General features: G+C 43.2%; 1 protein-coding gene across 1 annotated transcript in view; it reads right to left on the bottom strand.

Annotated features, from left to right (window-relative positions):
- The window catches only part of LOC124612883 (neuronal acetylcholine receptor subunit alpha-3-like), a 140,069-nt gene that overhangs the window by 31,689 nt on the left and 94,974 nt on the right, over positions 1-13,406 (bottom strand). Inside the window, exons 7-8 of the mRNA XM_047141332.1 lie at positions 12,957-13,109; positions 5,785-5,960 (exon numbers count right to left, since the gene is read on the bottom strand). Of these exons, the coding sequence (XP_046997288.1) occupies positions 5,785-5,960; positions 12,957-13,109 (329 nt within the window). The remainder of the gene's footprint in view (positions 1-5,784; positions 5,961-12,956; positions 13,110-13,406) is intronic.

Below are 13,406 nucleotides of genomic sequence, written 5' to 3' on the forward strand. Positions count from 1 at the left end.
GTATCGGGTAATATCAACAGCAGCAGGAAATGGTATAACAGGTGTAGGATTCATAATGAACAGGAAGGTAGGGCAGAGTGTGTGTTACTGTGAACAGTTCAGTGACTGGGTTGTTCTAATCAGAATCGACAGCAGACCAACACCGACAACGATAGTTCAGGTATACATGCCGACGTCGCAAGCTGAAGATGAACAGATAGAGAAAGTGTATGAGGATATTGAAAGGGTAATGCAGTATGTAAAGGTGGACGAAAATCTAGTAGTCATGGGCGACTGGAATGCAGTCGTAGGGGTAGGAGTAGAAGAAAAGGTTACAGGAGAATATGGGCTTGGGACAAGGAATGAAAGAGGAGAAAGACTAATTGAGTTCTGTAACAAGTTTCAGCTAGTAATAGCGAATACCCTATTCAAGAATCACAAGAGGAGGAGGTATACTTAGAAAAGGCCGGGAGATACGGGAAGATTTCAATTAGATTACATCATGGTCAGACAGAGATTCCGAAATCAGATACTGGATTGTAAGGCGTACCCAGGAGCAGATACAGACTCAGATCACAATATAGTAGTGATAAAGAGAAGGCTGAGGTTCAAGACATTAGTTAGGAAGAATCAATGCGCAAAGAAGTGGGATACGGAAGTACTAAAGAAATGACGAGATACGTTTGAAGTTCTCTAACGCTATAGATACAGCAATAAGGAATAGCGCAGTAGGCAGTACAGTTGAAGAGGAATGGACCTCTCTAAAAAGGGCCATCACAGAAGTTGGGAAGGAAAACATAGGTACAAAGAAGGTAGCTGCGAAGAAACCATGGGTAACAGAAGAAATACTTCAGTTGATTGATGAAAGGAGTAACTATAAACATGTTCCGGGAAAATCAGGAATTCAGAAATACAAGTCGCTGAGGAATGAAATAAATAGGAAGTGCAGGGAAGTAAAGACGAAATGGCTGCAGGAAAAATGTGAAGACATCGAAAAAGATATGATTGTCGGAAGGACAGACTCAGCATACAGGAAAGTCAAAACAACCTTTGGTGACATTAGAAGCAACGGCGGTAACATTAAGAATGCAACTGGAATTCCACTGTTAAATGCAGAGGAGAGAGAAACTAGGTGGAAAGAATACATTGAAAGCCTCTATGATGGTGAAGATTTGTCTGATGTGATAGAAGAATAAACAGGAGTCGATTTAGAAGAGATAGCGGATCCAGTATTAGAATCGGAATTTCAAAGAACTTTGGAGAAGGGATAGATAACATTCCACCAGAATTTCTAAAATCATTGGGGGAAGTGGCAACAAAACGACTATTTACGTTGGTGTATAGAATATATGAGTCTGGCGACATACCATATGACTTTCGGAAAAGCATCATCCACACAGTTACGAAGACGGAAAGAGCTGACAAGTGCGAGAACTATCGCACAGTCAGCTTAACAGCTCATGCATCGAGGCTGCTTACAAGAATAATATACAGAAGAATGGAAAAAAAATTGAGAATGCGCTAGGTGACGATCAGTTTTGCTTTAGGAAAAGTAAAGGGACGAGAGAGGCAATTCCGACGTTACGGCTAATAATGGAAGCAAGGCTAAAGAAAAATCAAGGCACTTTCATAGGATTTGTCGACCTGGAAAAAGCGTTCGACAATATATAATGGTGCAAGCTGTTCGAGATTCTAAAAAAAGTGGCGGTAAGCTATAGGGAGGGACGGGTCATATACAATATGTACAACAACCAACAGGGAATAATAAGAGTGGACGATCAAGAACGAAGTGCTCGTATTAAGAAGGGTGTAAGACAAGGCTGTAGCCTTTCGCCCCTACTCTTCAATCTGTACATCGAGGAAGCAATGATGGAAATAAAAGATAGGTTCAGGAGTGGAATTAAAATACAAGGTGAAAGGATATCAATGATCGATTCGCCGATGACATTGCTATCCTGAGTGAAAGTGAAGAAGAACTTAATGATCTGCCGAACGGAATGAACAGTCTAATGAGTACACAGTATGGTTTGAGAGTAAATCGGAGAAAGACGAAGGTAATGAGAAGTAGTAGAAATGAGAACAGCGAGAAACTTAAAATCAGGATTGATGGTCACGAAGTCAATGAAGTTAAGGAATTCTGCTACCTAGGCAGTAACATAACCAATGACGGACGGAGCAAGGAGGACATCAAAAGCAGACTCGCTATGGCAAAAAAGGCATTTCTGGCCAAGAGAAGTCTACTAATATCAAATACCAGCCTTAATTTGAGGAAGAAATTTCTGAGGATGTGCGTCTGGAGTACAGCATTGTATGGTAGTGACACATGGACTGTGGGAAAACCGGAACAGAAGAAAATCGAAGCATTTGAGATGTGGTGCTATAGACGAATGTTGAAAATTAGTTGGACTGATAAGGTAAGGAATGAGGAGGTTCTACGCAGAATCGGAGAGAATATGTGGAAAACACTGATATGGAGAAGGGACAGGATGATAGGACATCTGCTAAGACATGAGGGAACGACTTCCATGGTACTAGAGGGAGCCGTAGAGGGCAAAAACTATAGAGGAAGACAGAGATTGGAGTACGTCAAGCAAATAATTGAGGACGTAGGTTGCAAGTGCTACTCTGAGATGAAGAGGTTAGCACAGGAAAGGAATTCGTGGCGGGCCGCATCAAACCAGTCAGTAGACTGATGACCAAAAAAAAAAAACTACACTGTGATTAGCTGCATCAATTGAATATTCAGCTGAGATTGGTTGTACAGGGTGGTGGAAGGTGATAAAGGGTGGAGAAGGGGAAGGGGTGGTAAAGGTGGGGGGGGGGGGGGGGTGGAGAGGAGGCATAGCGTGTCATGTGTTGATGATGATGATGGTGATATGGTGATAGGTTTCACAAGTCTGATGATGCCACTCATGTGTGGTCACATCATTGATATGAGTGGAGTGGAGTATGTGATATCATTGGTGGGGCAATGACCTGGAACACACATCAAAAATTAAAAAAAAGTGGTGTAGTTACTTCCTAGATATACTACATGCAATGGTCAGACTTGATGTTTCTAGCAATGAAGTAGTCTCTTACAAGAAGCATTCACGTGACACTTGACCTGGTGAGGGATGATGCCTCAAAAACACCCATCTTAAAAGTATCTTTCGCATTACCTATTCACAGTCTCTGCATTCATATATTCCACAGAATGGTTCATGCAGATCTACATCCTCACCTACATCCACATGTACATGGATACTTTGCAAATCACATGTAAGTGCCTGGCAGAGGGTTCATTGAACCACCTTCACAATTCTCTATTATTCCAATCTCGTATAGCGCACGGAAAGAATGAACACCTATATCTTTCCGTACGAGCTCTCATTTCCCTTATTTTATCGCGGTGATCGTCCCTCCCTATGTAGGTCGGTGTCAACAAAATATTTTCGCATTCGGAGGAGAAAGTTGGTGATTGGAATTTCGTGAGAAGATTCCGTTGCAACGAAAACGCCTTTCTTTTAACGATTTCCACCCTAAATCCTGTATCATTTCTGTGACACGATGGTACAAATAGTACTGCCTTTCTTTCAATTTTTTCGATGTACTCCGTCAGCCCTATCTGGTAAGGATCCCACACCGCGCAGCAGTATTCTAAAAGAGGACGGGCAAGCGTAGTGTCTCCTTAGTAGGTCTGTTACATTTTCTAAGTGTCCTGCCAACAAAACGCAGTCTTTAGTTAGCCTTCCCCACAGCATTTTCTACGTGTTCCTTTCAATTTTAGTTGTTCGTAATTGTACTACCTAGGTATTTAGCTGAATTTACGGTATGTAGATTAGACTGATTTATGGTGTAACCCAAGTTTAACGAGTTCCTTTTAGCACTCATGTGGATGACCTCACACTTTTCGTTATTCAGGGTCAATTGCCACTTTTCGTAACATTCAGATATTTTTTTCCAAATAGTTTTGCAGTTTGTTTAGATCTTCTGATGACTTTTTTAGTCGCTAAACGACAGCATCATCTGCAAACAACTGAAGACGGCTGCTCTGTCTACAAAATCTTTTATATAGATAAGGAACAGCAAAGGGCCTATAACACTACGTTGGGGGAACGCCAGAAATCACTTCTGTTTTACTCGATGACCTTCCGTCAGTTACTACGAACTGTGACTTCTCTGACAGGAAATCACAAATCCAATCACATAATTTAGACAATATTCCATAAGCACGCAATTTCAATACGAGCCGCTTGTGTGGTACAGTGTTAAAAGCCTTCTGGAAATCCAGAAATACGGAATCGATTTGAAATCCCTTGTCAATAGCACTCAACACTTCATGTGACTTAAAAGCTAGTTGTGTTTCAACGGAACAATGTTTTCTAAACCCATGTAGAACTGTGTGTCAATAGACAGTTTTCTTCGAGATAATTCATGATGTTCGAACACAGTATATGTTCTAAAATCCTGTTACATATCGACGTTAACAATATGGGCCTGTAATTTAGTGAATTACTCATACTACCTTTATTGAACATTGGTGTGACCTGTGCAACTTTGCAGTCTTTGGGCACAGATCATTCGTCGAGCGAGCGGTTGTATATGATTGTTAAGACAGAGTTGTAGCCTCTCCCCGACGTTGCTCAATCTGTATATTGAGCAAGCATTGAAGGAAACAAAAGAATAATTCGTAGTAGGTATTAAAATCCATGGAGAAGAAATTAAAACTCTGAGGTTCGCCGATGACAATGTAATCCTGTCAGAAACAGCTAAGGACTTGGAAGAGCAGTTGAGCGGAATGGATAGTGTCTTGAAAGGAGGATACGCTGAACATCAATAAATGCAAAACAAGGATAATGCAATGTAGTCGAATTAAGCCGGGTGATGCTGAGGGAATTAGATTAGAAAATGAGGCAATTAAAGTAGTAAAGGAGTTTGGTATTTGGGGATCAAAATAACTGATAATGCTCGAAGTAGAGAGGATATAAAATCTAGAATGGCAATGGCAAGGAAAGCGTTTCTGAAGAAGAGAAATTTGTTAACATCGCGTATAGACTTCAGTGTCAGGAAGTCGTTTCTGAAGGTATTTGTATGGAGTGTAGCCATGTATGGAAGTGAAACATGGACGATAAATAGTTTGGAAAAGAAGGAAATAGAAGCTTTCGAAATGTGGTGCTACAGAATAATGCTGAAGATTAGATGGATAGATCACACAACTAATGAGGAGGTATTGAATAGGATTGGGGAGAAGAGAAGTTTGTGGCACAACTTGACTAGAAGAAGGGATCGGTTGGTAGGACATGTTCTGAGGCATCAAGGGATCACAAATTTACTAATAAAGGGCAGCGTGAAGGGTAAAATTCGTAGAAGGAGACCAAGAGAGGAATACAGCAGGCAGATTCAGAAGGATGTAGGTTGCAGTAGGTACTGGGAGATGAAGAAGTTTGCACAGGATAGAGTAGCATGGAGAGCTGCATCAAACCACTATCAGGAGTGAAGACCACAACAACAATAACAAGTATGGAGTTAATGCATCAGCATACTCCGAAAGGAACTCAATTGGTATACAGTCTAGACCAGAAGACTTGATTTTATTAAGTGATTTAAGTTGCTTCACTACTCCGTGGATATTTACTTCTACGTTACTCATTTTGGCTGCTGTTCTTGATTCGAATTCTGGAGTATTTACTTCGTCTTCGTTTGTGCTGGCATTTCTTGTCATACAGCATCCATTGTGACGGATCCGACACTAGTGTGAGTAGCAGTTTCAGAAATGTTAACAAGGAGGTTAGGCGTTGTGAGGTTTAGATATAGCGAACTCACCTGCAGCCTGAGAGAGCCATGGGGCGAGCAGAGCAGGAACCGCGCGGGCCCGGACTCCAGCAGGGAGGGCAGCCACACGGGGGTGTCCAGCGTGCGCAGGCTGCTCAACCTCCGCAGGCCCACGGCAGCCATGAAGGACGCACACGCTACCACCAGCAGGTCGCGATACATCAGCACTGCCCAACACAGACAGATTCAAACGTACACTAGAATCACAAGTTAGAACACGAAACAGTGGAGGTCTCAGTGACGTTGTAAACTAACCTGATGGAAGTGGAAGCAAATTATGAGCAAAAAGGCGAAGAAGCGCTAGAAGTGATGGACAATAATTTACAGTCATAAATGTCGACTAAGCGGTTGTATCGTACCTCCTTGCATATGTAGAAACGAGATGTCATCCTTCTAAGTCTACCTCGTATAGGATACGTCATTATGGTGCATGGATTCTTGCTCCAGCGAGAAGACTCTCCAATGTGCTGTGCTAGTGTGGTAGACATAACGGTTCCCCATAGTTCTCTGTGTTATATTGTCGAACTAGAGGGCAATGGAAGACCGACATTATTTCAGCTAACATACGTATGAAATACACTCCTGGAAATGGAAAAAAAGAACACATTGACACCGGTGTATCAGACCTACCACACTTGCTCCGGACACTGCGAGACGGCTGTACAAGCAGTGATCCCACGCACGGCACAGCGGACACACCAGGAACCGCGGTGTTGGCCGTCGAATGGCGCTAGCTGCGCAGCATTTGTGCACCGCCGCCGTCAGTGTCAGCCAGTTTGCCGTGGCATACGGAGCTCCATCGCAGTCTTCAACACTGGTAGCATGCCGCGACAGCGTGGACGTGAACCGTAAGTGCAGTTGACGGACTTTGAGCGAGGGCGTATAGTGGGCATGCGGGAGGCCGGGTGGACGTACCGCCGAATTGCTCAACACGTGGGGCGTGAGGTCTCCACAGTACATCGATGTTGTCACCAGTGGTCGGCGGAAGGTGCACGTGCCCGTTGACCTGGGACCGGACCGCAGCGACGCACGGATGCACGCCAAGACCGTAGGATCCTACGCAGTGCCGTAGGGGACCGCACCGCCACTTCCCAGCAAATTAGGGACACTGTTGCTCCTGGGGTATCGGCGAGGACCATTCGCAACCGTCTCCATGAAGCTGGGCTACGGTCCCGCACACCGTTAGGCCGTCTTCCGCTCACGGCCCAACACCGTGCAGCCCGCCTCCAGTGGTGTCGCGACAGGCGTGAATGGAGGGACGAATGGAGACGTGTCGTCTTCAGCGATGAGAGTCGCTTCTGCCTTGGTGCCAATGATGGTCGTATGCGTGTTTGGCGCCGTGCAGGTGAGCGCCACAATCAGGACTGCATACGACCGAGGCACACAGGGCCAACACCCGGCATCATGGTGTGAGGAGCGACCTCCTACACTGGCCGTACACCACTTGTGATCGTCGAGGGGACACTGAATAGTGCACGGTACATCCAAACCGTCATCGAACCCATCGTTCTACCATTCCTAGACCGGCAAGGGAACTTGCTGTTCCAACAGGACAATGCACGTCCGCATGTATCCCGTGCCACCCAACGTGCTCTAGAAGGTGTACGTCAACTACCCTGGCCAGCAAGATCTCCGGATCTGTCCCCCATTGAGCATGTTTGGGACTGGATGAAGCGTCGTCTCACGCGGTCTGCACGTCCAGCACGATCGCTGGTCCAACTGAGGCGCCAGGTGGAAATGGCATGGCAAGCCGTTCCACAGGACTACATCCAGCATCTCTACGATCGTCTCCATGGGAGAATAGCAGCCTGCATTGCTGCGAAAGGTGGATATACACTGTACTAGTGGCGACATTGTGCGTGCTCTGTTGCCTGTGTCTATGTGCCTGTGGTTCTGTCAGTGTGATCATGTGATGTATCTGACCCCAGGAATGTGTCAATAAAGTTTCCCCTTCCTGGGACAATGAATTCACGGTGTTCCTGTTTCAATTTCCAGGAGTGTAGATAATGGGGAAAGAAAGGGAAAAGATGAGTGGGAATTCATGACCTCCAACCGCACAGGGCACTGTGGTAATGCAATGCCAAAAGTTGAAAATTTGTACCAGTCCAGGAATCGATCCCATACGTACTTCTCATGGTTACCTCAACCGCAGCGCCCGCCGGACATCGTCCATGACCAACTCAAATTTGCAATACTGCAATACATTCTCCCTCATGTAATATCTCTCTATTCCCAAATTATTGAGTGCCATAAAATTCGCACGATATTACTGCAACCGAACTGAAACAAATGTCAAGGAACTGTTGACGTCTTACAGGAATTTGAGTGGTGTCTTCTGCCAGACACTTGCGACAGAAAACAAACCACTAAACTATAAACATTTTACATAACGGTAAGAACGACTGTGGTATTATTTTTAAGACTCTTTGAAATCTCTCAATTGCTCCCTAAAATGTCACGGAGTATTTCGTAATCACTCATTATCAGTGTGGCTGGTCTATCAATGTGTTTTGCTAGTGATCATGTAACCACGTGCATCTTTTTAGATATTTTAGATCCCTTATTGTCCTATCTGTGTTTCAACAGAACATTTTAAAATATTTTTAAAAATTTGTAATATTTTCTAGGATTCGTCATAATATGATTGTGCTGGTGAACATGATTGAGTTTGGGAAGCAGAGAAAGCAGTTTTAAGTAAGGTTATCTTTTCTCTCTTTCTAATTTTTCATGTTATTAACCATATTCGTTTCTACTTATTTTAAAAGGGGCTTTGATAACACCATCTCTGACAACCTGCGACTGCAGCGAATATGTTCAGTAGTGCTTTAGCGCACTACCAACCACTCTGCACGCCTGTGACGTTGTCACACACCAGTGAAGGTTCCTTTTTTCGTCACTTATCCAACTATTTGACTGTGTGTAAAATAAGGAATTTTCCCACTAACGTAGCAACATTATATGGACTAGGCGTCCTGCTAACAGGTAAATCACGTGAAATTTATTATATAGTGTGAAGATAGCTGTATATCTAGTCTACAAATTTAGACAATGCAATGTTATCTCTCTAGGAAGATCCCTGAGTTAAAAATTTTGTATCTGCCATCCATTATTGGTGCTCGTTTATACTCTGATGGAAATGGGAAATGTCACACGATAATCATCTTGACCAACGCTAGCAAATTGACTATACTATGCCTTTGGGATGTTTTAATTACAATTCCATCCTTATTTTCAGACTTTTCAGCAGAGGAAAAAGTTATTCCTACCGGTTAAGAGTGGTGTGAATACATGGTGGCTATTAGATGTGTCTGAGGGTATGGGAAATTTTCAGGTTGATTCTGTTCCTGGAGAAAGTGTTAATTTCGGACTTTTAGAATGATAGAATAATAGGAATGGGGAAAATAGGATCATCATACCAGCAGATCACATAGATGGTTGGTTATAAGGCAGTGACGGCAGAGATGGAATCGGGACTCCAGTTTTGACCCGTAAGAGTGTGTGTATCGATGGTCATAATGCTCGCTTATCTTTGATGAGGGAGACGTGTGACTTCTCTGGCCTCCCAGGAAGGATACTGACGGTGATGGCGATTTAAGCGACTACGCCAATTAGCAAATGGAAGTCTGGGACTGCAGCGAGTATGATCAGTTTTCTTCATTCCTTCATCACAACATAGGATGGCGCCTTGGGTGGTAACAGTGCTTATGAGCGCATATCAGCCTTGCATCCACTTTCGTATTGATATTCAAGCTGCGTTGGTTATGTGTAATAGTTTTCAGAACGAAGGCAGCGAGGCTTAATTAATGTTGTTGGTCTTTGTCTGTTACGAATGTGGATTTGGTACCACCGTGAAAAACTGTATGTACGGGTCACCGTTTTATGGCTTTATAGTTACCCTTGTTTTGAAGGTATTGGTGGCCGACTATCAAAGTCCCAATCAGTTTGATGTTGCCAGTGTTGATAAGCTCATGAAAGGTTATTGGTTGTAATTCATGAATTTGACTGAGGTTTTGTGTTGTCTGTAACAAGGGAATTCCAATTTATGGTGAGTTGGTCCTGAACGTAAAAATAATAACTATTTTACTATTCATCTTTACTTGTTATGGCATTTTCACTTCAGCTTGCTGCAAGTTGGTATTTCGCATAATTATTTAGTATCTATGCTATGTTTCCTTGCAAAAATCGAGGTGACTAAGTTCTCTGTATTTATTTGTTATATTCGTAACAGAATTCCTTAACACAATAAGGCACTTTTTCTCCACACCTTGTAATTTTGCACCTAACCAAATTTGTCTTTTAAAGTATTGTTTATTTTCTTAAATATCATTCCTCGTTTAATTGTTATTGGAATTCCAGTGCCTTCTTTCTCATTTGATAGCCTTGAGCTTGATCAGTTATTGCTTATTTTTAATTTTCATTAGTAGTTTGTTTTTTAGATTATAGCTTTTTTAAATTTTTTGTAAGTGTGTAAGAACAAATATCAATAGAATCTTGTATAGTGTTTCTGGCAAATAAATGTATCCCTGACAGTACCCACTCCAGTTCTCTTCCCCTCTGCCATTCGCCTTACGAATGATAGCAAGTGCTTATATAACTGACCATATCAGGAAAAGTACGGGATCTGTGATAATTGTTTAAAACAAATTGTGATTTTATATTCTTTCGTAGAATTTGGTTCACAGGTACGTCTTTTATCATGTAGGCTCACAACACTGAAGGACTTGGGCATCTTAGAAGAGAACAAATGGCCTATGAATTGAAATTCCTGGAGTGTAATGTTGCCAGAACCATTGCTGAAATGAGTGAATATTTGAGAAGTGCAGTCAGCCGTCTGGTACAATTTAATGTCCTGGCACTCGGCAAGGTAAGTGACACAGTTCTTCTTTGCTGGGAGTCTCTTGCTGGTGGCCAGGCTTCTCTAGAATTTTTACATAGTAGTTCCACGTCAGTTATTCAGCTTGTTCAGATTAATGCACTGCTAGACTATATCTACATTGTATATGAGATATATGAAGGGCTTATTTCAATAGTGGTACAAGTCCATTACCTCCACTTCACCGTCTATAATTAATGAGCCAAACAAACAGAAAGAAAGGTTCATCTCTACCAAGAAGCCATATACTTGAATATTTCTGGTATCTCAACTGCAGATTTTTCAGCGCCCATTTAACTTTACGACTCTGTATCTCAATATGAACAAATGTGGACTGGTACCACTACTGAAATAAGCCCTTCATATAGTAGATTACTGGCGATAAGAGAAGAAGAGGACGTCTATGAAATCTCTATAAGCCCATTGAGTGGTCCACGGGCAGTGGGATATAGTGATGTTGACTTGCGGCAAAAGTTTAGTCTTAGAATGGTTTCCTCATGTAAATTCTGCAAGGGCTCCATGAAATATGTATTAGTGGATCTCAGCTTGTTCTTTTTATATTTATCAGTGGGGATGCATCGAATTTCTGGTTTTGCGTAGAGTGTCTGAAGTTCTTTTCTCTTTTTTTTCGTGTTCTATATATTTCCTCTAGCTAAAAGGCGTTTATGAAATATTCTAGAACAGGTAATTGGGAATGAAGGTAGCTTGAAGAAGTTGAGACAAAGAATAGTTTATATAATTTGTCACATGGGTTAACAAATCAGCTTGTTATCAAAAAAAATACTTTCATGTGCAAGATTGCAAAGAATATATTTTTCGCTGGGTGTAGAGTCTTAAGAAAGCTCATCTTGCTTTTCACACTGGGGCTAATGAGAGGGAGGTTAAAAAAAAATGTTCAAATGTGTGTGAAATCTTATGGGTCTTAACTGCTAAGGTCATGAGTCCCTAAGCTTACGCACTACTTAACCTAAATTATCCTAAGGACAAACACACACACCCATGCCTGAGGGAGGACTCGAACCTCCGCTGGGATCAGCCGCACAGTCCATGACTGCAGCGCCTGAGACCGCTCAGCTAATCACGCGCGGCCAGAGGGAGGTGGTTGACACTGTTCATGACATGCGACCTTAGGGTCGCTCTTGAGTGGTATTTACTAACAAACCTACAACCATCACTGAACTTAATGAAATCCCTGCTGATATTGATAGCATTCGTTTTTCTGATCAACAATAGTAAAAACTGACACATATTGGAAGTATTCACCAAAGTAAATCTCCGGTACAACAGGAGAGCAGAGAAAAACGATTCAGGTGCTTTGGCTGTGATGGGACTCGCCATTTTGCACGCAGTTGTAATATGAGCCGACAAGGACCAAAGAAAGTGTTGTGTACATAGTTCCGCGTAGTCAGCGCGTACACAACTTTCCCACTAGAGCGCATCCCGCTAAGCACAACAGCATAGGTTCAGCGCTCGTCCGTCTCCGCACTACGAGATGGCGCTGCCATAGAGACGGACCAAATTCAGCTTCCACCGATCCGCGTATTAATATGTGATGCAGCCAATGAGATTGCTGCTAACGTAGAATTTTTTCTCCTCGCGGATCACACTCGCACAGTGATACATGAATGCGCGAGGTATTATAACGAGTCTACATACCTCCGATTAGCCAGACTGCATTTGTCTGCACCAGTCTGTACCAGTCTGCATTAGTGTACCAGTCTATAGTCAAGTTTCAGTCTGTGCCTAATAAGATTACCATATCCCTGTACATAGCCATGAAGAGAAATTTATAGACACTTTTGTCATGTCTCAGAGATATGTGAGAATAAGATTAACGTACCAGTCCCCAAGGGGACTTCAGATTGTCAATTGTAAATAGCATCCAGAATCAAGTTAAGTAATTTTTATGCTTGTTATTATTTTAATAAATGTGTCTGAAAATTATTCAAGTTCTGTTTAAAGTTGGTTACCGACAATCTGCTACTCTAAGCGTGCAAGTGGCATTTCTATCGTCTGACCTAATGGCAGGAGATAAGCACGTGACGATAAGAAAACGAGACACACTGCTGACACTCACCTACTTGGTTAGAGCGACAAGTCAAATAATTTGATGGTGTGTGTACTGACGATCTTACAGTACGCACACCACAGAAAGTTAGGCGGTTTTGGAAACGGAGCCTAAATAGAGGGGCGCCCAGAGGTTGTAATAACCTTACGGAAAACGGATGACGGTGGCAGCACACCGATCCTTTCCTGGGAAGCGGGCTGGGAACTGCGCTGCGGTACTCACCGACCTGCGGCGCGCTGTGTCCGTCCTCTGGCATGGCGTACGACAGGCTGTCGATGACGGCGCAGTGCAGGAAGACGGAGAGGGTGGCCAGCAAGAGGCGCTCGTCGCAGCTGGTCGGCAGGAACCAAGTGCTCACCGTCAGCAGAACCAGCACTGTGGACACAACATTCTGACAGACTTCTACATCTACATTTATACTCCGAAAGCCGCCCACCGGTGTGTGGCGGAGAGCACTTTACGTGCCACTGTCATTAACTTCCTTTTTCTGTTCCAGTCGCGTATGGTTCGCGGGAAGAATGAATGTCTGAAAGCATCCGTGCGCGCTCGAATCTCTCTAATTTTACATTCGTGATCTCCTCGGGAGGTATAAGTAGGGGGAAGCAATATATTCGATACCTCATCCAGAAACGTACCCTCTCGAAACCTGGCGAGCAAGCTACACCGCGATGC

This window comes from Schistocerca americana, chromosome 4 (assembly GCF_021461395.2).
Source record: "Schistocerca americana isolate TAMUIC-IGC-003095 chromosome 4, iqSchAmer2.1, whole genome shotgun sequence".
Taxonomy (NCBI): domain Eukaryota; kingdom Metazoa; phylum Arthropoda; class Insecta; order Orthoptera; family Acrididae; genus Schistocerca; species Schistocerca americana.